This window comes from Cyrtonyx montezumae, unplaced genomic scaffold (genome assembly GCF_038088225.1).
Source record: "Cyrtonyx montezumae isolate F1298 unplaced genomic scaffold, pur_monq_1.0 scaffold_2, whole genome shotgun sequence".
Taxonomy (NCBI): domain Eukaryota; kingdom Metazoa; phylum Chordata; class Aves; order Galliformes; family Odontophoridae; genus Cyrtonyx; species Cyrtonyx montezumae.
Window position 1 is genome coordinate 23,457,767 of NW_027071936.1, and position 23,489 is coordinate 23,481,255.

The 23,489-nt window shown below is 38.8% G+C and overlaps 1 protein-coding gene across 1 annotated transcript in view; it reads right to left on the reverse strand.

The window, feature by feature from the left end:
* The window catches only part of VEGFC (vascular endothelial growth factor C), a 63,262-nt gene extending 56,918 nt beyond the window's left edge, over positions 1 to 6,344 (reverse strand). The window contains 4 exon segments of the mRNA XM_065736594.1: positions 5,677 to 5,922; positions 5,924 to 6,030; positions 6,033 to 6,243; positions 6,246 to 6,344. Coding sequence (XP_065592666.1) covers positions 5,677 to 5,922; positions 5,924 to 6,030; positions 6,033 to 6,243; positions 6,246 to 6,329 — 648 coding nt within the window. The 5' untranslated portion in view covers positions 6,330 to 6,344.
* Between the last annotated feature and the right edge of the window lie 17,145 nt (positions 6,345 to 23,489).

A 23,489-nucleotide genomic window follows, 5' to 3' on the forward strand; every position in this document is an offset into this window, starting at 1 on the left:
ACAAGCCACATTCCAGACAGCCACACACAGCTGTCATACTACAAAATAAAGAACATTTTGATCAGCTGGTCCACACAAATCAGATTACGACCAGGGAATTGTGTAAGGAGCTGAATGACAGCTTCAATGTGTTGGAAACAACGGTGGCCATGTTGAGATATTGCAAAATTTGCACCACGTGGGTTCCATGAATACTCACACAGGAACAAAAAGTACAATGTATGCAAGTTTGTCAAAATCTACTGAACCAATACAGGGCTACAAGTTTCATGGATCATTACCAGTGACGTCATTAACAATGACAAAATCTAGTGTTAACACTACAAGCTGGAGTAAAAACAACTGTCTATGAAATGGCAACATGTTAATTTCCCATAAGTTCAAGGTACAGCCTTCAGCAGATAAAGTGATGTACACTGTCTTTTGGGATAGGAAAAGGGTGATCCTTCTGTATTTCCTGGAACCCAGACAATCCACAACTCTAACTGCTACATCACTTTGCTGACTAAGCTGAAATCTGGGAACTTTCAGTCAGATCAGAGAAGAAGACAGCCTTTCTCTTGCAATTGTGAAACAGTGGGTCACCTCCACTGGTGCAGATTTTTGCAAGAGTGGTGTGCAGGCTCTAGTTCACCCCTGGTAAAAATGTATAGTTAACAGTGGTGACCATGTTACAAAACAGTGTTTTGACCCAAGAGTTTGCTCTATCAAATAGTACTCTTTGTATCTGTTGTAGCTTCCATAGAAATAAATAAGGCATTACTTTCAGAATGACCTATGTATTATGGCACCAAAAAACCTGTTGGTTACATGAACACAAAACCTTTCATATTAGGAAAACAAGCTGACAAATTCCTACATAATAAGAATTCAACAAACAACATTCAAAGATCACTCTAAGCTATCAATGTTTTAAATTAAAAATCTGCTGCAATTCATGCATCTGCATAAGAAAAAAACAAAACAAAACCAATGGCTGTATATATTCATGAAGGAGAATTCGGTACTAAATATCACATAGATAAAAAAAAAAAAATCAGAGTGGCAATCCTCCCTCCCCAGCACCCTCAGCTGCAAATGAAAGGTACTGAACACTTACAACAATGAAATCATTCATAACTACCCTAGTTATTAAACAAAACTCAAGACACTAAGCTCTTACGCAACTTTGAAAGAGCCTACATCTTTCAAATAACAACCTTACTTGGCACTTCTTATAATTCATTCTACAAACAGCTGTAGCACGTTTTTTACATTAAACAAGGATATTAAAGTTGATAGGATACCAGTCTGACTTCATATGGATTTCCTTTGTTCCAAGCATTTTGTTTTAATGAATCACTAACCGCATTCCACAAAGCAACAGCTGAGCATGAGGTTCTAGAAAGACTTCCTATTCTGGATGCAGACCATCAATGGGAGATGAATGTTACCTCTGCTCTAGCTACTACAGCAAAACCAGCTAGTCTGGGTTTATTTTTTCTACAGTAAGTGAGTACACACACCCTTAGAGGACATGTAAAAGCTTAACACACACTGAACCTAAATGAGCTTAAAAATAATATTTTTGAAGGGATGTTTCTGTAATCCTCCAAATACTGCAGTTAGTTAAAATAACACCCAAAGCTTTTTAGAGCCTCCAAAAATGCAGTTATTTGTCAGCAGCAATCTTTTGAAAGCCCTCACAGACATATAAGCACGCTTACTCAAAATATCCAGGAATGTACATACTTACACCAAGAAACAGAAAGTGCCATGAGCTCTTAGCTTTGCACTCTTCTCACACAAAAGGATAAGCAAAGGCTTAAGAACTTCAGTTGCAAAAGCTTTTCTCAGTCTCCATAGTAAGTTCTATTACATTATTTAATTTCACCTAGCTGATTTTGATACAAACCATGCCTTTAAAAAACACAGCATCTTTGCACATACATTTGAAAAAAAGAGCAGCCACATTTCTAAAAAGGAAAGTTGCAGGAGACAAAACATTAACAGCAGTAAAAAAATAACATTCTCCCTTCATCCTTATTTTAGCACTACTTGATCACCAGGCATGAGGTTTGTGAAAAGTAGCAGTGCTCCAGCAGTGTAAAACTTGCCTTCATCTCTCAGCAGCATATGCAACACTGAGGCACATGCTCCACAAACTCCAAGGTGGCCTTAGTACAGTAGGCTTGAGATAACACCACCAGGATGGAAAGAAGAAACCTCAGGAACTATCAGACCGCTTTTCCTCCCACTCCTGCAGGAACAGCATTTGAACTCCATTAGCCATCAGCTAGCAGCACTTCACGATTCCATCAGGTTTACAGTGAAACAATGGTGATGACATTACATCTCAACTGAGACAGCATCCAAGATAGATGGAGCTCACCAAGATAAACAGATCATATAAATAATTTTTATTGCAGAAAAGCAAATCTCAGAATCAAAGCACAAAGGCTGTTCTAGATTGCTGTCTGCATAATAACTTCCAGGGATGAACCTTAAAACACCCAGATACATTCAAATTTCCATTTGCTATTTCCATCCTAGTGGGAAACTAAGAACTCTTCTGTATGTTTGGTCTCACGTGGAACAGTTGATCAACATTGCCTTTGTGTGGTCACAGAATCCCAACAATCTGGCTGCACAGCAAGAAGGTGTGACTGCAGCAAGCCCTCCTAGCTATGTCACCATCTTCTTTCCCACTATTGTTACTGCATTACTGTTACCACTATTGTTACCATAATAACCTATTCCTGCTATTGTTACCCTAATTCCATTAGTTCAGTCTAGGCACATGCCACCTTCAAGCTTCCATTTCAATAACCTAGGAATTTAAGTTCATACCCAGAACGCCCATGTAACCCCTCCATCTCCTTTTGAAGCTTTCAACAAACAATAAAGTATTATTATTAAGAATATATTGACTTCCTAGGTAGACAGTGAGTACCCGCTGCATGTTCCCAGTTCCTAAAGCTTACATGAGCACACGGCACTGGGGACACGTCCATGTGCCAGGCAGAGGTGCTGGCTGTGCAGACTTCTGTGCGCTGGAGGAAATCCCTCACAATGCAGGAAGTCTGAGAGAAATGATTTACGTGGATGAAGTATTCCCATCCCACTGCTCAGATAGATCATCTGAGCAGTATTAATCTGGGCCCTGTTGTCTCATCAAATAATGAACTTTACCCTCTGGCTGAGAGATGAAAAAAAAAAGGGGGGGGTTGGGGGGGAGGGGAGAGGAAAGCAGTATTGTACATGCTTATCAGTGTCCAGTTCCCAGTTGCAGCAGAGCATGCCCCTGCAAGAGCTATAAATAATACAGTTCTTGAGATATATCTGTAAACCTTCCAAGCTACACATCTCCAGGACAACATCAATATATTACACTTATACACCTGCATAAAAGGTCTCTCAATACTCTATTTTCTGCCTAAATGTTTCTGCCTCTTATGTTGGAGTATTCTCAGCATCATTCAAACTCTCAAAAAATGCCCCCACAGCTTAACTTCTTAAAATAGGAGTAAAGAGGAATAAAGATGTTGGCCAAGAGTTGATCCAAGATGCTGCATGACCTGCATTTAGGCACCAGCTATTGTGCAATCACAGGTTCGGGGTGATGGTTGGATTGGATGATTTTACTGCTCTTTCCAACCTTAATGATTCAGTGATTCTACACAGCAGCATGGATGGAAAGTAGAAACAGGACGCACAGTAGCCACAAACACAAACGATCACACATTTTCATTCAAATTCAGAAAGTTCAAGCAAGTGACTTTTTACTGACAATATAATCACATTTTCCTTGAAACGATTATTTACAGTTTACTTATTTAATCCTATCTAATCACTTCAGACAGCCCTCCCACGTTCTCTCATCACAGGAACAAATATGCATAATACTCACTCCCTCAAACACTTCCAGCAAAGGCAACAAACTCAAAGCTGAAGGCTTCCAATGTGATGAAGCCTGCTGGGATGCAGAATCTCACATTCTCCGCTACTCTCCATTAGTCAGGCACAAAACATTTTCCTGTTAACGCAGTGGCTCAACGCACGCTGTCACACTGCCCGCCTCGTCTCCTGATCTTTCCTTCTTCAAATTGCTCACAGCTCCCTTCTTTCCAGGGAATACTTGCACTTCTATACAATGCCCTATAGTCGCTGCTCCAGAAGGCTCTGAGCTTCCTTCAGGAAACAAAGTGACTATCTACAGTGCACACATAAATGGGAACACAGCATCCCTTAGGAGAATTTCTCCACAGACATCTGTTTTGCCTCAGCCCCTCAGATACGCACCGTAGCCACTTTTCATGCCTTCCACCTTTTTAGCACAAGCTCTTCTGGGGATTGGCAACTCAAATACGGGCTTCACTCACTAAATAGCTGGCTTATTATAGTCACAGGACTGAAGAGAGTTGAAGTATTTTTACCTTTTTGTAAGTTTTGCCCTTCTTATAGTTGGAGTGATAAGAGCGAGCCAATGGCTTGATTTTGTGTTTCTGTTTTTAAACACTTTGCTTTGAAGAGCACTGGATAAACACTTAAGCAATATGACCACTGATAGCATGCTAGCATTTAGAACGTTACAATGTAAGCACTCATCTGTAATTAAAACATTTGGAGAGAGTCCATACTCAGTAACCTTTTCCAATACACAACAGTACTTGAAATGCACAGGTTCAGTGAACAACCTATGGACATCAGAAATGCACATACAGCTAACACACACTATCAGAACTTCCCACGTAGCGACAGTACGTTCTCCCTTATTTCTGTTCTTTAAAACAAATAGCACTGATACATTCAACTTATTTCCCTAACCAGAGAACCAAAAATAGCACCGCTAACCTAGAAAAAAAAAGCAATCAGAATATCAGCTTAGCTTTTAATCCGCACACTCCACCTCCCAAGCGAATAATGAATGAGCTGGGTCATGATCGCCCTCAGAAAGCACGTCAAAAATCTCCAAAACAATGAGCCGAGGGTAAGGGCTGCTGTGGAGCTCAGACATCAAAGGTGCACCTAACAATGTCACATGCTTATGCTTCACATGCTGGACATCGTTTCTACACATCAGTATAGCAGGAACAGCAAAACCGCATCGCTTGCTGAAAGGCAATCCAGTGCTAAACTTTCGATGCAAATAGCAGTCAGCACAGACTCGTGGGCAACTCTGGCTGCAAAACGAAGGTTTTGAGAAGAAACTTAACCGTGTGCTTGGGCAGAAATTCCAGCTCAAGGTGTCACGTTACACCCCCCGTAACTGTCACGCAGTAGTATGTCATCCAAAGTGTCAGTAACTCCGAGAGACTCTTCAGCAAACGGCAAGACTGGGCTTCTGTTGTCATCGTCCCCCACATCCCCCTCTAACTCACTCCCCGGCCCTTTCTCCGGCTCCTCGCACCTCACCGCACCCCGTGTCCAACTCTGCCGTGCGTGGGGAGCTCCGGGCACGGCTGTACCCCAAGCGGTGGTGCGGCAGCGGAGCTGACCATCAGGTACTCCGCGTTTCTTGGAAAATCCGGGGAATCTCTTCTTCCCAGCAACCCTGTAACCCGACATACCCACAACCCCCCCCTCCCCACCCCCGACCCCCTTAAATAAATCCCCACTCCTAAAATCGCCTCTCCCAACTCTTTCTGCAGCAGGATTTCCAAGGCGGAGCGGAGCCGCACGCCCGGAGCAGCTCACCTTGGGCTCCCCGACACCGGGCTCCTCCTCGTAGTAGCCGTGCCCGGACTCGTAGGCGGCGGCGACGGGAGGCTGCCGGGGTCCCAGGAGCACGGCGCCAGCAGCGAGGCAGCAGCCCAGGGACAGCATCTCCAGCAAGTGCATTGTGCAGAGATGGCAGGGCGGAGCGGGACCGCGGGGCAGCCGCAGGAATGCGGGCACAATTCCGAGGCTCCTTCTTTTCCTTTTCTCTCCCCCCCCCCTCCCCTCTTCTTTCGCTGTCCTCACCCCCCTCCCTCCCCTCGCAATATCCAAGGCAGTAAAATCCGCGGGATGGAGAAGATGCGGCGACAGCAGCAGCTCCCAGACGCCTGCAGGGGAGCTCCCGGCTTTCCCAGCCTCTTTCCAAATTCTCACCGAAGTTATCCGGACTTTGCCAGGTAAAAAACCCACCAGGAAACCGGACATCCGAGGCTGCGCTCACTCGGGAGCGGTGGAAAGCGCAGAGAGGAGGAGGAGGGAGAGGAAGGAGGGAAGCGGGACCCAGCGGCCGCTCGCAGCCGGCGCCCTCCCGCGGGGCCCGGCCCGGCCCGGCGGCTGCGCGGCGCGGAGCGCTCGGCCGGGGGCTGCGCGGCGCCTGGGGCTGCGCGGCGGCGGGCGCGGGGACCGCGCATGGCGAAAGCGCCCTCTGCCTGCGGCGCCGAGCGGCGGGAGGGGCCGCCCTTCCTCCTCCTCCTCCTCCTCCCGCTGCTGCCGCCTGCCGCCGGCGATCCGGAGCAGGACGCCGGCGGCCAAGCGGAGCCGAGCTCGTCCAGGCCCAAGAGAAAAAGAGGGATGGGAGTTCGAGGGAAGAAATAAATAAATGGAAGATCTCGGAGAGACGCGGTCAGTCAGCTAGGAAACCAGCTGTGAAACGGCCGGATGAAGTTGGTTAAAATGCTCTCTGAAGCCCATTTGAAATGGTGCGGCGTTTCTTTAGCCCCTAATCAGCTCCTTGTTGCCGCCCCGAGACAAAGGAACGGTGGAACATTTTGTCAAATTAAAACCCCAAAGAGCACCCTCCTTCCGATCGCTGACAGCCTGGAACTGGCTGCGAGCAAAACTTCCACCCCGTTCAAATCACGAAATAAACAGCACGGATGCTGTGCTCCACTGAGACCGTGATTGAAAGTAATGCTTACAGGGAAAAAAAAAAACAAAACAAAAAAGTCAAACCACAACAAATTGCACATTGCTAACGAAATAAAACAGCGCATAGCCGAGATTTGAGCAGGCTGCAAACGGAAGCATTCCTTGTACTAGCAGTGATGTGACAGCATTAGTGAACCGTGCAAACGTCTGAAAAGCTTTTGAAATCATTCTGCATCGCCTTTAAACATTGTTTAGTACCACGGCTGTATGGGAACGCGCTGTGTGGGCAGAGCCCTGGCTGCTTGGGCTGGCTGCTGGCAGCCTGCTCACATTACACTGCCCCTGCTCCTCCGAGTCCCATTCTGTGATCGCTCAGGAGCAGCGCCCCAGGGGTTACACAACCAGGGGTCCCTAGCAGGCACGTAGGCGCCTTCTGTGCTGTCTGTGCTACTCCTTATCACTTTCAAGATGACACTTCATCTTCCTGCTACACATAGCAATTATTCTGACTCAAGGAAGAAGTAATAATTTCATTTGCAATGGCAACGTTTAAAGCTGCTTTCATAGTCACTGCAAAGTTACTGAAGCACTAACAATTTTTTGAACATCTTCACAATGTAGTGAAGGAATGAAGGGTAGAACAGGCTAGAAGTTAAGCAGAACAGCTACGATGATATAAAGTAGCATAAACACATTATGAAGGCTATTGTGCTTCAGTGGACCCTTGCAGTGCTGCAGATCAAAGCACAGGATTAATGCAGAAGAGCATGCTGCAGGATGCTAAGCCCCTCTACACAGAAGTGCAGCATTACTGGCTTGAGTTCAAGCATAACAGATTGGTGTAGAAAATGACAAAATCATGCAGTTTTATTTCAGCAACAGTCTGTCATGCAAGAAACGTCTCTTTGTCACTAAATCCCAAAACAAAACTGAACATACTGCTCATACTGTACTATCACAGCATCAGCTGGCTTCACTGTCTACTTTCCACTCCACTAACACACTTATTCCCTTTTTCCCCTTAATTCATAGAAATCCCTAATAGCATCAAATACTTTCATATGAGAGAGCATTCCTGCCGGTTACACTGTAAACCAAGTTTAAAGCACATGCCCAGACACTCAAAATGAGGCATCCTAGTGCCCCAAGTTGCAGTCTAAGCATGAGGGTTTTAAAATAAGAAGCATCGTAGATTTCAATCATCTTCAGTTTATAAATGACAATTCCACTACTTTTAAAGATATCCATTAACTCAGGCTGTATTTCTTTCAGCTCCATTAAGGGTGGGAAACTTTAAAGTTTTTCTGATTTAAAAATCATTTTTGTTGTTGTTTTTTGTTTGTTTTCACCATCACCTTGTGATTAATATTTTTTCCTCTTGTCTTCAAATTAAGCAGGAGCTACTGCATTATCAAGATTTAATACACTTCACTTATATGAAAATATCCATGCAAGGCCTACAGGACAATGTGTAGATAGCATGTTCTAAGCAGCACTTGACACTCTTGGCAGTGAATTGACTCTATAAACACAAATGACTAAAGAGATATCCCTAACAGTGAGTAATATAGTTCTAGGCCTTGCCTGGTTATGTTTTAACAGCAGTAACAGCCACTATTAAAAAAGAAAGGAAGTTTTTGATGTCAGATATAAGATTTCTTCAGACAAATTCTCCTGATCTTGTTTTAAAATTGCACTGAAGTATACCCAGACCTTATTCTGAAGCTGAAGTTACCATAAAGTCCATCTGTGAAGCACATTCCTCTACATCACCGAGACTTACTTGGCATATTCCAAAACCTGCTTTGTTTCTATCTCCACTCAGTAGCAGTGTAAGAAGTCAGATAGGAACCTCTAGAAAAAACGTGAGCAGAGCACAGGGAACGGGAAAGCATCAACAGCAGCCATAAAAATCAGTAGCATGCTCTTGCAATTTGGTTTATTTGCTTATTGTGGTTTGCTTATTTAAGATGTTTCAGGACTGAAAAACAAACTGTTAAATGTTTTCCTTTCAGGATGTAATTTAAATATTTGTGTTTGATTCAAATCAATCTCTCCCACACTCTCTTACACAGACAGAGAGTCTGGGAGTTAAAATGGCAGACAGCCTGGTTTGCTTTTGTTTCAACATGCATATCTTTATTGGTGAGCTTCAGTTGAATGTATTTTTAATTTAAATATCAAAGATAATATTTTTTCCCAAGTGCAGAAACTCAAAAGACTCAGGAATTGCAATTCTGTAGTCATTCCAAGGAATGAAGGTACTGTTGTATACTTTGTCCTAAACTGCCCAACGGCATTGACTCTCCCATTCTTCCTCCAATGCTTAAAAGCACGGAAGAAAAAAAATATCTTAATATCTTAAACACCAAAGTCCTATGTAAAAATACTACTAATGAGCCTGATACATACAGAAGAATGAATTTCACGTTCAGCATTAAACTACTAGAACACCTGATCACTAATGAATTTTCTGCCAATTGAACCTTTAAACCCCAAGTTTTATTATCTATTTCTTATCTGCTGTGTGCATCTGGCCTACAGAAGAGAACACTTGCCTACTGAAAAAGGACAACGCAGAGGATTTCACGCTCTAGTTCACTTCTCTCATCAAAACCTCTTGTTTGTATAAAACACGTGATTGACCAGAAACATTTAGGAGTACTGTAGTTTCAACAATTGTCTTCATAATAGCTTTCTTCATTTCCTACCAGCAGATTGGAAGATACCTTGTTTTTGTGCAAGCATTCAGTTGGTGTTTCCTTATATGAATTTAGAAAATGATTTAAAAGACTAGGGGCCTGAAGATCTCCAAAAGCAACTGAAATCTTTTCCTTGACTTTGATCAGGCATTCTCACCATACACTGGAAAACTGGTTTCCACGAAACCCCCAGTTAGGAACTCTTCAGTGTAGCTTTAACTTCAAAATATTGACAAGAAGAATAACTTTAAATCAATGGGAGATGTCACATCTGCAAAGCTATTTTTTGTGGCAGTTGGCCAAGTGTTTTTTGGTTTCTGGGTTTTATTATTTCCAGAACTTAATATTATTATTTTGAAATTTTTCTCTTCCATTTTGTGTACATGTTCATCCCTCTTGAAAATTAACTGACAAAACAGGAATCCTTCATCTTCAGCCCTTTGACTCTGGCTAATATCCAGGATTACAGGATTATTGGGATTTCTTTGTCCTTAGGGATCCCTCTTTCTAAACATTTAAATTCAATACAATTGGCATTTCACATTAGAATTCCTTTATGCTACCGGCCAACTGCAATAGCATAAAACCGTGGCAAATTTTGTCATAGGAAGAGGCTGGTATGATGCAAAAAAAAAATAGGCAGTGCAAGGCAGTATCTTAAAGGAACTGCTTGAATTCCCTAAATCAAATTATGTATCTCTAAAGTTGAACTAAATTTAGAATAGACAGAGCTCTCACTCAGATTTTAATGTAAGACAGCTGAATGAAATGTTTCTCTTTACTATGTTTTATCTTCTCGTGTGAGTCCTTACACACATGAACAGGCATGCAGAGAATATTAGCTTCCTGTAAACTAGTTAATCTCTCCACGTGGTGGTGTTGTCCCAAGTTATAATCTCTGACTGCAGCAATAAAATGACCGATTGTAACCTCTTAGCTGATTGCTTTGCATAAACTGATCTGTGTATAATTGAAGTAATGTCACTATGTAAACAAATTTAGAGACAACAAAACATATTAGCACTTAACAACATGACCATTACGCATACAAACGCTTGCCATGTTACATACACTTCCAGCAGTAGTATTCCAGCGAACAATCTAATGAGATAACATATTCGTCTTCATTTTTAAATGAAAAAATTAGCTGAAAATAGTTGGAGATAAGTTTAAAAATAAAGAAATAAAGATATATGGGGGTTTTCTATTACGTTTTTTGGGGGGATGCATGTTTGTTCTTTCACAGCAGGTAGCTAACACCTATAACTCGATGCTGTGAGAAGCAGAAGGATTAAAGAGAGAAACACAAAACCACAAGGGTTAAAAGAAAACTAATGGAGATCAGGATAAAAAAAGTGCACTAAGTAAATGAATAAATAAAATAAAAAGGTAGAAGTAGAGGAGTAAAACATTGCAACCCTAATTCAATGGATGTAGAAATTGGAAGAGTATGAGGGAAGCGGGCAGCAGAAATGGGCAGTCTTGTATGCTCTCCCTAAACAACATTTCCAATTGCAACTGCTGGAGACAAAACTAGATAGACTGTGTAGACAGTCTGTCTGAACCAACAGGGCATGGCATTTATATTTTGAGGAAAACTGAATCAATCCCTCATTGACTGAGGTCCAAACCACAAAGTGAATTTGTTGTTGTCTTTCAGACTGATGTTCAAACCACGTACACTTAGTCATAACAAAAACACTTATTTTTACACATCAGCATTGCAGCAGAAGTTAGTCCAACAGATAGGGTTGAAAGCAAGTACACAAGAAAATCCCATCTATATAATACTTATCATCTACAATGAAATGAATAAGGAGTGCTATTGTCATTACAATTAAAACTATCATTCGATCTTAAGAAATACACACATGCACTGTTTTTTGAAAAGGAAGTTACTAATAGTTGGAACTGGCACCATATGTAAATTGGTTTCTATGGAGGTTTTGGTCTCTGCTAAACAGTTGCTTAATAAAAATGTAGTATGTTTCTTTCCAAAAAGCTGTGTTTTGTGCTGAATAAAGATTGTTATTGTCACTATCAAACCTCAGGATATACTCTGCGCACAAAATCAGAAGAATGAAGAGCTGCTGTCTGTGAGAATTCATAATTCAATTGCCAACCATTTAATTTTCCAAAATGAACTACACTAAATAAAAAAATTAATATACCACGCATGCAACAACAAAGAATTAAATACCAAAGGTGCACTGAGACATGGATTGCATCAGAGGCCACAGGCAATTCCTTCCTTCACTGTCTAGCCAGGAAATTTCTTCCTTCCCTGCGACATAGTGAAAGCTGTGCTAATTTCCCCCCTTACCCTTAATGAATTTATTTAATGAGGGATATTGAAACCAATTCTCAACAGTTTTTCCTTTCATCATGACCTGGTCATATCTTTCCTTTAGCCAGTCTCTCATTGACACTGAGTACTTCAGGCTAGATTAGGCAGCTGATGCATTCAGCATAGACCCAGCTCATCCTGAGCAAAGCAGCCTTCAGTACAGCACATCCTTCGTCCTTCTGCTTGCTTATTTCTATGTAACTTGAGTTTAAGCAGCTACTAGTGATTTTAAAAGCAGGTCGCATGCTGGGCCTAATCTATTTCAAAAATTCCTATCCCATCACAATCTTACAGTTATAATCCACGGGGAGACTTCAACTAATCCGTCTCAGGGTAAAAGTCTTGAGTGCAAAGGGTAGAGCAACAGACCACTTTCAGTAGCAGTTTCCAGCTGTGGAAATCAACCTAATCTTCTCTATTTATAATGAATATAAGCCCAAATGTCTTCAAAAATAAAACCAACCCCAGCTTCTTAGTAAGACACCATGCAGTGATGGCATCTTCTGAGGGCAGAAAGGCAATTCAAAAAGAGGAGGTAAAAGATACATTCATTAACAAAACAGAAAACTAAGATGTCCGGATATTTTCTGTAAGAGGGTAGGTTCAAAAACACGAACTACTACATAAACTATTTTATTTATTTTAATTTTGAGTGGTCAAGAAGCCAGCTTTGTCATCATCAGTTTGGAAGTTAGATTTTGCTTTTCCTACCTAATACCACCAGCAGGTTAGTCATAGTTGTATTCTCACCCATTTGCATAACAGAGTGCCACTAACAGCTGCATCACCTAACCAGGACAAAAAAAAAAGTGCAGTTCATACATCCACATATTTCCTGTTCCCTTGGGACAGAACTGCTGAAGCACTGCAGGGACAGGGGATACTGTGCTTGTGGGTTCTGGGCTGCCTCAGCTGTAGGGTTACAAACAAGGTGAGGCTGTCAGGGAGCCTGGGCCTTCACAATCTGCTGCTGCTGTCTATTAGAGGCAACTGCTAGAGAGAAAATTTGGGCTGCATTATAGTTTTAAACACATTTTTATGGTGACAAGGGAGTGAACAGAGGGCCACACCACACATCTCTTGCTCTTAGGTTACTCCTAGTAAATCTCTCATGTCTTGTAATTAAAGTGGTGTTTTCTGACAGATCTTCAGAACCTTATTACTCTATCTGGTAAAATTATATAGAAGTTGAAATAGTTCAAAGGCACATTTGTTTCCACCGTTCTGAAATATGTTATTCACCTGATAGTCTAATGCCTGTAACCCACAGTTTTTACACTAAAATGTAAAAAAGCAGACAGTGGGAATTAGGAGCAATTCTGAATTGCTATTATATCCTTCTGAACTGTAATAGGCTTCTTTCAAATCATACCCAATTTTTAAAAGCGATTTACCTCTTCTTGTTTTCATCCAAGCACTGCCTATCAGAAAAAGATAATTTTTCACACTCAAATGGGGAAGAGATGTATTCACACAGTGATGTAAACAAGTCTGTTTATTTTCATGGAAGCTCTTGAAAAAAATTGATGCCAGCATTCACTAACTTCCATGCTTCCAAAAAAAAAAAAATCAAAACCAAAAGAAGAATTACAATTGTTCTCAACAGTAGCCATGTACGCGCATCTATTCAACACAACTAGCCATACCCAGGAAAATAAAGTACGGTGAGGAGGATCCACCTCCCTGCTGTCTTCTCGGAATTAAGGTTCTAGTCTACAGCCAAATGCTTGGTGCCCCATTGCATCTTGTGAGTTAGGACATGCAATATAATACATTAGTTAGTAGTAACAGGTATTTGCACATAAATTAGGATACATCCCTAACTTTGAGATACCTAACTTTAAAGAAAAGTCTCACACTGAGAATCTGTACCCTGTTCTTGAGAGCCTCAATGATGTAAGGAGGTGTCCAAGCATAGGAGGAAATGCAGGCAAGAATGTAAGTCACACAATTAAATCCATTAAATAAGTCTCTACACTGGTAACTCAACTACCAAGATGCAGAAAAATTGTACGTCTGAACAAACAGGAACGTCTCTCAGCTGATTTCATGGTTTCATTTTAGATTTATTTCTTGTTCTTATCATTTATTTTTCAAGCCAATCTCTTACCATACAAAGAAAAGTATTACAGATCTCATGATTTTAGAATGGTTTGAAGGGAAGCTCTTACTGCAAACACTACATTTACTTGTGGATGAAATAAATTCAACATTTACCCATGCAAACTACTCAAATGCATTAATAGGAGAACAGAGACAGTTGTCTGAGATGCAACTTCTACGTGAGACATTTATTCCTCCAAGGCTTCACTATACTAGTAGTGTAGTGTAGTCTACCTTTTGGTAATTTTGTTACAAAACTATGAACAGACAGTAATTCTCCTGAAGACATTTTGTTCTCCCGAATTTAGTTGGTCTGACATACAATAAATTCTATTTTCCCTTTAAATTATACCACATTTGTGGTCTTAATCATTACATAAATAAGTAATCAGAAGCACATATCCTGCTTCTTACATCAACTGCAGAGGCTTACTTATGTTTAATGTTTATTAGAAAAAGAGGTTATTGTTACTTACATGGGGTTTTTTTTGCCATCTATATTAGATAGTTATTCTATGAGGTCATGGACTATAACTACATTATGGCATTTATTATGAAATCTTCAAAGAAGTAAAAAGTTGCATGAAATAACATATCCATAATTAGAGATCTGAGTCCACCTAATCTTTCCACATGACAGCTATTGCAGTGTCAGATACTATTAGGGAGGCCCTTAGCTTCTCAATGCATGCAGAAGTTCTTGCATGAGAAATGACTCAAGAGAGCTAGGAGACAATAAAAGGGCAGCAGGGCCTGTGGCCTCTGCTCTGCAATTCAGTGAAATGAAGAAGAAGTGGTTTCACCAGGAGCTGTCAACTCTGAAACATCTCAGTTCAGTGTGATTTCACTAAAGATCAAATGGAAAAGGCTAATCTTGTTTTCTAGACACTTAAATCTCATTTTCCCAGGCAGATTTACCCCTAGGTTGTCCAAATACATTTTAAACAGAATATCTTATTTGAAAGTGTTTTCTGTGTTTTAGGCTTTTGTTTCATTTTGGCTTGGTTTTAAAACAAAAAGCACAATAGCACTAAATACATCAGTGTCCCACTTATTGTTTTCAAATATTAGAGATGTCCACAAAGCATCTATGGAAAGTGAGTAGCATGTCACTAATACACTTAGACTATACCTATATTTTGCAAAATTACATGCTTGCACTTGCATGTCAGAATTTTTAAGCTTGTTATCCTCACAGACTTATCATAATCCTGCAATACCAGCAAACAACATGAGACTTCATTATATCTGCTAGGGCCTACAAGTTTTTCAGCTTATGTTTAACATTGTCAGAAACAGTTTTATTGCTTTTTTGGAAAGTATTTTGAACATGAAAGATATCCTGCTGCTCAGTCACACATATGTTACCAGAATACACAACATCAAATAAATGAAATGTACTCCTATGTTTCAGTAACTGACAGTTATTGAAATGTTTAAGACTGGTTACCTAAAGGGTAGGAGAGGTAGGAAGAAAAAAAAAACCCAAAAAACAAACAAAACCAAAAAACCTTCTTAACTTTAAATCTAAATGATCAATTCTGAATCAGACATATTTCCCCTTCAACATCTGATAATTAGATAGGAATGTACTTTCTTCTGCTTTAAAAGCATTGCTTTTTCCATTTCCATGTTGGTTTCTTTTCTCCCCCATTTTCTTTCATCAAAAATTTGTTTTGTGTTCGAGGGCCAAAGTGTTAAAATGAAATAAAAATCTACATTACACTTAAGTAGTAAAATTACCAGCCAAGGTTTAATCTGTGCATCTAATTCAAATATGCATTATAGTTTAGAGTGCTGTGTTTATTATTGGCTTAGGAAAAAAACACATTTTATAATATTATTGTTATTAAAAAAAATCTAATTCACCTAAAAACTAATAATAATAACAAATAACAGTTTTCTATCATCCTCACTGAGATAATGTTCAACCTAAGAAGCAAAATACTAGGAATGACACTATATAAAGAAATCTATAGATTTTCAAATGCCTTGGGCTTGACAAGACAAAGCTGACAGCAACACAGTTCCATTTGTTGCAAAAACAACTCCTGATTTTCAATCAAGTTCAGTCCTGTATTGAAGTGTTCTTTTTCCATCTTGACATGCTCAGAAGCAACTCTTTTTGTCATTCTACAGGAATGACAATGTAATTTAAGGACAAGATTAGGCCTACCATAAGTTGATTCTATCATTACATCAGTACTTCAGTTCTTGTTTAAAAAATACCATTTAATTTTGAATAGAACAAGGAAAGAAAATACTCTAGGCAGGTAATACCATTCTGACAAACAGGTCTCTTAAAAGATATTACTTTTATTTCCGTGATAATTAACAGATGCCTGCATTCAAAAAGTGAGGACAGGGCTAAATTCGTTGATTTCCTCCAAAACAGGACCCCTCATCCTCAGCCCTGACCCTATTTTGACCGAGAGCAGGGAAACAATGTCATACACAGCTCTTTATCTCTGGAAATATTTATGCTTTGTCACTGAAGAGAAAAGCAATGAAATTCCACCTTCCCCAGATAAATGAGTATCTTAGTGCTTTGTTCCACCATGCAACACTGAAGAAGAGAAACAGTGAATCAATAGGTATACATTACGTGAAAGCGGTTCTAAAAGCATGAGTTTTTTCTCCCAGACACCCAGAACTTACTACACTATGAATTTATTTTCTATTCAAAGAGGAATGATTAAATTTCTTCAAACTTCAAAGGATCACAGATGTATAAAGGTGATTTAGCAACATTTCCAAAGCCATTAACTTCATAATAAGCAAGGAAATTGTAGCAGTCTCTGCTAAAGTTTAAGTAGTGCAGTTACAAATGATTACCAGGAACCTGAAGCAAGCCACCACAGAACCCAAACTTAATCCAAAACCACATATTACCAAATTTATTTTTTTTTCTGTGGTATGTATATTTCAGATAAAATGCAATTTTTATCTGAAATGCAAGTTCTTATGTAATCTCATCCTGTTTTCCAACCTTACGCAAAAATCACCTCTTATTTCTATCAGAAGATATGCATTCTTACACGAGAATGACACTAAGGCAGAAATACGAGATTCATTTTCAGGTGTAATGGACAGTTTACAAACTTCAGGTTCAGGAGTTCTTAAGATAGTGTAATCTGTTGTAATATTGCACACTATATCATTTAAATGAAATAGATTTGATTGAAAAGAAAAAGATATCAAGTGCATGGTCCGGTCAAGAAGATGTAATCCCACAACTGAGAAATGCTTTATGTCAATTCTTAAACTATCCAAAATGAATTTGTGTTTGCTACACATATGGAATGGATGCTACTAGAACTGTTTTTCAGTTAAAGGCAATATAAATATACTGTTGTCCAACAGAATAATTGTGAATGCTATATAAACAGTTCATGAAGAACCCAGTAAGGATCTCAGAGAAACTGAGCGCTTCTTTTAACCACAGGTGTGCGTTTGATGCAATATATTAGTCCTCAAGAAACTAGCTGAGCAAAACAGTGTATAACTGCTTTCACAGATGATAAGAGCCTTTGGAATTTAACTGAAAAATACTTAAGCATCACTGTATCACTCATACCATTCAACAGTCACTCAAATCTTATCCCCACCTTTACCAACCCAACACAAAGGTTACTGGCATACACAACATCTTGCAGTCCTCCCTGTTCACTATCTGTCCACCACCTATTCCCATTCCCTGAACAATAAAAAAAAATACACAACAGTTTGAACAAGGAATGATTGAGAAGCAAAAAACAACTCTTTTTTTGAGAGAATTATGACCTCAAAGTAATGCTTCATTTTCAGAAAAGTTTTTACCAGAGGTAAATTCTGACATAAGTACACCAAATGTTTTTACTACTTTACATTTTCTAGTTAAGCACCCACAAATATTTCTGAAAGAGATGCAGTTCATACACAGCAGAAAAACAGAACTAATTAGAATGGGGAAATTCTGTCCAGTCTACCTACTGTCTGGACTCTGGCAGTGAACAATAACACCCAAGTTCCTTTGTAAAGATCACGTTACTATAATTCTCTGAAAAACTTTTCTAGACTGAACAAGACAGAGCTCAAAGACACTTTAAATAGAACTAAAGAATTATATATATATACACACACACACACATTAAAAAAACCTTTTTTGTTGTTTCAGGAATTTTAACTGCACCCTTTGAGATTATGTAATTTTTCTTTTATCTGTAACACTGCGTGGCAACTTTATGTCACGTAAAGTACTTTCCGTAGTTTGTTCAGAATACCAGTAGTTTCATTTCATGCCTCTCATTCATATAGTGGAAGAGGCATCAAAATCAAGTCCCATTCACCTTGTCCTTTATAAATTTAAGTCAAGTAATTTCTTTCTTTCATATTACCAGCTGGCTTAGAGTTCTGAGACTCCCCCAACCAAGAATCCTTTAGATATCTAAACTTTATTTAGAGACGAGTCACTTAACTTTACATGGAGTGAAAGGTACTCATAACTTCATGCATATTATACACACACACGTGCAAAACCAACAGAAAGACTAAGGTGTCAAATAAATGTTATGGTCAAAGAACATATACCACAAAGTGGTATTAATATTGATAAGTGCTTGAAAAATCATCATTAAAACTTGGATAAGAAAATTAAACTTCAAATTAAGCAAACTCAATTCACATATTATTTTGTCTAAATCACAGATGATTCCATGTGTACTTTACATGCTGTCTCCCTTCATATGTCCTATATTAATTTTGAACAACACATTCCAAATATTCAATGTAATATAACAGGGGACTGAACAGCAGTCCCCTGTTATTTATTTTTCCTGTTCCCAGAGAAAAGTTTCTCTTTAGTGAACACTAAACAATGTCTCTTTTTCAAGGGTCACTGGTGAAGAGAGAGTCCATGACTGTGGAAGACATTATACTCAACTATTGGTGGCACAGAGCAGGAACTAATTTTACATGAGAGTACAAACTGGCTGTGATAATTATTCAGCAATTCTTTTAGTCTCTGCTATTCTCCATGAAAAGCAATGCGCAGCAACCAAAATCTTTGCAGAACTCAAGATCACATGCAACCACATATTGTTGGACAAGGAAATTTTACCTAAATGTGCAGTTACAACTTGATAGCATGCAGAGATTTGAGAAAAACTGAAGTGATTTTTTGGTGTTCGTTTGTTTGCTTTTTGTTCCCCACTTGTTCCCCACTATTGTGGACATTTGGAAGTTAAATAAAGAGGAAAAATTACAGATCTTCAATTAAAGCGCGTAACCTTGAAACACTTTGCAGAAGACAATAAAAAGTAATAAATAAAACTAACTCTCTCTTACAAAGAAAAGAAAACAAAGAGAGATTTGGGAATTATACATGCTGATACTGTCTAGGATTCAAGGACAAGCAACAAATACTGAATTAATTGATTTAGCGTATGTGAGAACGTTTATTCAGTATTCAATTAATAATTACTTTTAGAGTTAAATTTCTTTTCAGAAAGGTACATTTCCATATGCTGTTGACATCACTAGAGTTTTAAACAGTGATCCCTGTTCACTGAAGTACTTAGCTAGAGAAGGTGATAAAACACTTATTGTTTATTACAGGACACAAGAATTTATTTACTGTGAGAACAGAAAACACTGAGAACTGTTTTCTTGGGGAATACAAAGAGTTGGGTTGTTTCTACTTTTCTTTGTGCATTTTTAAAGACCTACAGCAGGAACTGATGAATAAGAACAGAATCAGACTAAGGTTACCTGAACATGAGAGGCTAAAACATGCAACTTATCCTACAAATGATAGGAGAATATTTACTTCATTTTCTAAGAACAGATTATAGTTATTTTGAAAATTTTGGATTTAAGTATGCATTTTTTTAAAAGGAGTGAAAATCCCCTTCTTTCTTCTGTAGCCATATTGCTAATTATATATCATACTCTGCCTACTTTAAGTTAAGACCATATGTCCTAGAAGGTTATTTTCTAGAATTTGAACTGATTTTTAGCTGATCTTTTACGAAGCGTACAATGGAAAAAAATAGCAACCAAGTAAAAAGAAATATTTACTATATTGCAAAACCTGCCCTTCCTAAGAGAAGGGTATAGCAGTGAGTATAACAGTCTCATAGTGCAACAATTCATTTTACCAGAAATCTTATTTTACTCATACAGGCCATCCGGAAATGCCTTACAAATGTGAGATTTTTAAGAAATAGTGACATATTAATTTAGAATGTATTGATAAGAAAAAGATTCAAAACCACATTATAACACCTGGAGTTACCAATACACTTGCTTGTCAATTCAGAATGGGTGCTGCTGTTCCCATCTCTTTTTTTCTCAGGTTACCCTGCTGAACTAAAAGTCTTTTGCAAAATAATGACAGCAACTTACAGTAAATGTCTGCAAGACCTAAGGCAAGAATTTTCATTTGCACTAGTGCATTCACCTTCTTTAAAGGCTGAAGGTAACATACTAATCAGCATATACAAGGAAGCCTTGCCTGACCAGCAACTGACAGTGACATCTATCAAAGTCATTCAACTGTCAGTCATTTCTGGAAAACTGTATTCACAGACATAAATATGTATTTGTAAGATAAAGTATTCCGTTAGGTTTGTGGTAAGACGTTTGTGACTGCCAACTCTCCAAAGATTCATAGTTTTTAGTTTTTTTATTATGCTGTAAGAGATCATTTTAAGACTCCTGCCTTGGCCTTTAGGAGTAGTTTAAGAGCAGAAAAAATATTAAATTACTACGTAAAATGTAGTATATATCTTCAGTCTTGCTGCAAGCACAGTATTGCCCTTATTTTAGGCATCTCGCTTTGGAAAGCTCAAAACAAACAAACAACAAAAAAAGCCAGAAAACAATGTAAGAAATAAGAATATATAATCTAGCACGAATATACCACTAACACCCTGAAAACCAGGGCAAGTACTACAGAACATGATGCATTTACTTTTAACTGGTGAGCAGGACACTCACCAACACGAGCTATTATTACAGGTCTTCTAGTCAGGTATGGACACTCTTGAAAACATGCTCTGGGTTACAAAACAAGAAACCTTCTTATTAGAAGTTGTTGTGCTAGTCTGATCAGATTTAAGCCTAAGAGTGCAGGATTTTCACCCACTTCCCAGAGAAAGCTTCCTAAGAAAATAAAATATTAGTGTTATCTGTATTTTTCATCAGACAGCCTTGCAGTCTTAGCTGAGAAAACAACTTGTGAGAAGGGCTTGAAAGGCATACTGTTCTCCTTTCAAAATTATAGGTATGAACATGCTAAATTTAACAGAACTCTTCAATGCAAAAATACTCAGTAGAAAGGGCTGTAAAATAGTAAACACATTATTGTTTAAGTCCACAGTGCTTCAACTCGTGAGTAATATAGACTCAGTTTGGTATGCTTTTAATTACAGTTTATGTTACAAGCTGTGCAAGCTTCAGATAAGAGCTCTAGCTCTAATAATTACCACCAAACTGCCAGTTATAATTTCCTGTGCTTGTTCTTTTCTGCTTCTCCTTTTCAGCTGTTCACTGTGGGTCATACATGCGAACATAGATAAAATGACAGGAAAGGATCTATACATATTATGGGTTGAATTATCAAATTAATTTGCCCAGGAGTAGTAACAAACAGGCAGGTAATAAGCCACATCTCTGACAGGCTTTACTTCTGGTTATTATATGTGGTACTTTTGAGGCTCTACCTAACAAGAAAACTTCAGAAGTTAATACTAAAACTGAACTTTTTGAAGGTAGAATAATAATTGCATCTCTTGACTGCTCTTTTCATCTTTTCACAATCATATGACTTAAGCTACCAATATTAGTAAATACAATGCTATAAGTTGTTTTTTTTTTTTTAATGAGAAACTTCTTCAGCTTTAAAGAGGAAGGTTTTACGACTGCTTTCATTTATATCTTTCCAGTTGGATTTGCAAGGAACTTGCTATTGTTGCTTAAAAACAAGACAACCTTTGTCCTCTTTGGTGATCCAGACTTTTCTAGTCCTCCCTCATACTGTAAGAGGGCTACCTGAAAAAGATGCATGATGCATCGCAGAACGCATATGAATTCCTCAAAAATTAGACTGGATGGAGAGTTTTACTAATAGCTACACAGCTAAAAAGGAGGGAAAGTGTGGTGAGTCTTTAATATCTCCAAGTAACAGTTGTGGTAAAAGTCTAGGATTTTTTAAGCTACAGCTTGAACTGTATGTAAGATGGCAACAATATCTATGATGTTGGATGAAATTCATGAAGCCTATTCTATTCAGTGTAATTTTTAACACTTAATAGTAATCAACACCTGTCATAGTTTTCAGACTGAAAATCTTTGAGGAGTAGGGTTCTTCAAAAACTCATCTCACAGCAAAATCCCTTGGCTGAGATTAGTGTATATTGCATTGCTTTCCACCAATAATTTTCCAGCTGTGCTTTTACAGAGGAGAACAAGTGTCACAGAGACATGGTTCCTGATGAGCTTTTGAAAATGAAAAGGGTTTGCTAGAAAGTTGTGTATGTCTCTTTCTTTGTTGTTGTTTTTGCAGAAAAAGACTAAAATCCTGGGTGGAAAGGAGTAACACCTGAGTTGCTGAGTTTTGCCTTTGTGCTGCATAAGCTCATGAACGAAACTGGCAAGGGAGACTATTTTTTGTCCTAAATCCAGGACTCAGAGGACTAACTGTTCTGTGTTGATCTGCTAAACAGCAAAATTTATAAGTTGCAGGAGAGGGTAAATGGATAACTGTACCAGGAAGCATTGGGAGCTCTCTGTATTGTATGAGAAATATGGAGAAGACAAGGATAATATTATTTTAGCTATTTAGATACATAAGACTTTCTGTGCTTTTGAATAAAAGGACTTCCTCTCAACATATGAACTGCATGCTAGTATTTACTAAGGAAGATGCATAGTCTGGAAACATTAGAATATATGAAAAAGTGGAGATGTGAATACTGATGATTTCACTCTCCCACGTGCACAAAGACTAGGAGTGAAGGCTGGAGGTTTGTGCTCAAGAGGGGAGGAAGTGCAGAAAAAAGATACTTAGTCATGTTAAAAGTTAAGAAACGTTGTCAGTTTATATTCAGAATAGAATCTAACTAGATATAGGGTTATCTTTACTGAATCAGGATAAGAAACTACAGTGCAGAAGAAGCCCAGGACTAAAAAAATACTTTTCATCAACTCTAAAAGAGCAAAGCAACCACCATGCTTCATCCTATAACAACAAAAAAAAAATAATGCTTTTTAATAGTCACCTGACTTGCATACAATCCGAACTGAACAAAACAGAAGAGAGAACTACAAGTGTAGCTGAAGTTATCAGCAATAACTGCAAAGTCAGTAGCATGGGATTGGAATATTCCAGTCACCATCTAGCAGGACTTCAGAGATCAGGACATTTCAGAAATTGCAAAGTATTCATAAGAGGGAAGTCCTGAAATATCACACTCGAGATCCTCTCTTTTTGCTCTTGAAGAAGATGATGAGTAGGGGTCTGTTTCTCCTAATTGTCTGACAATTTAGATGGAAAAGAAAGTGTGAAAAAA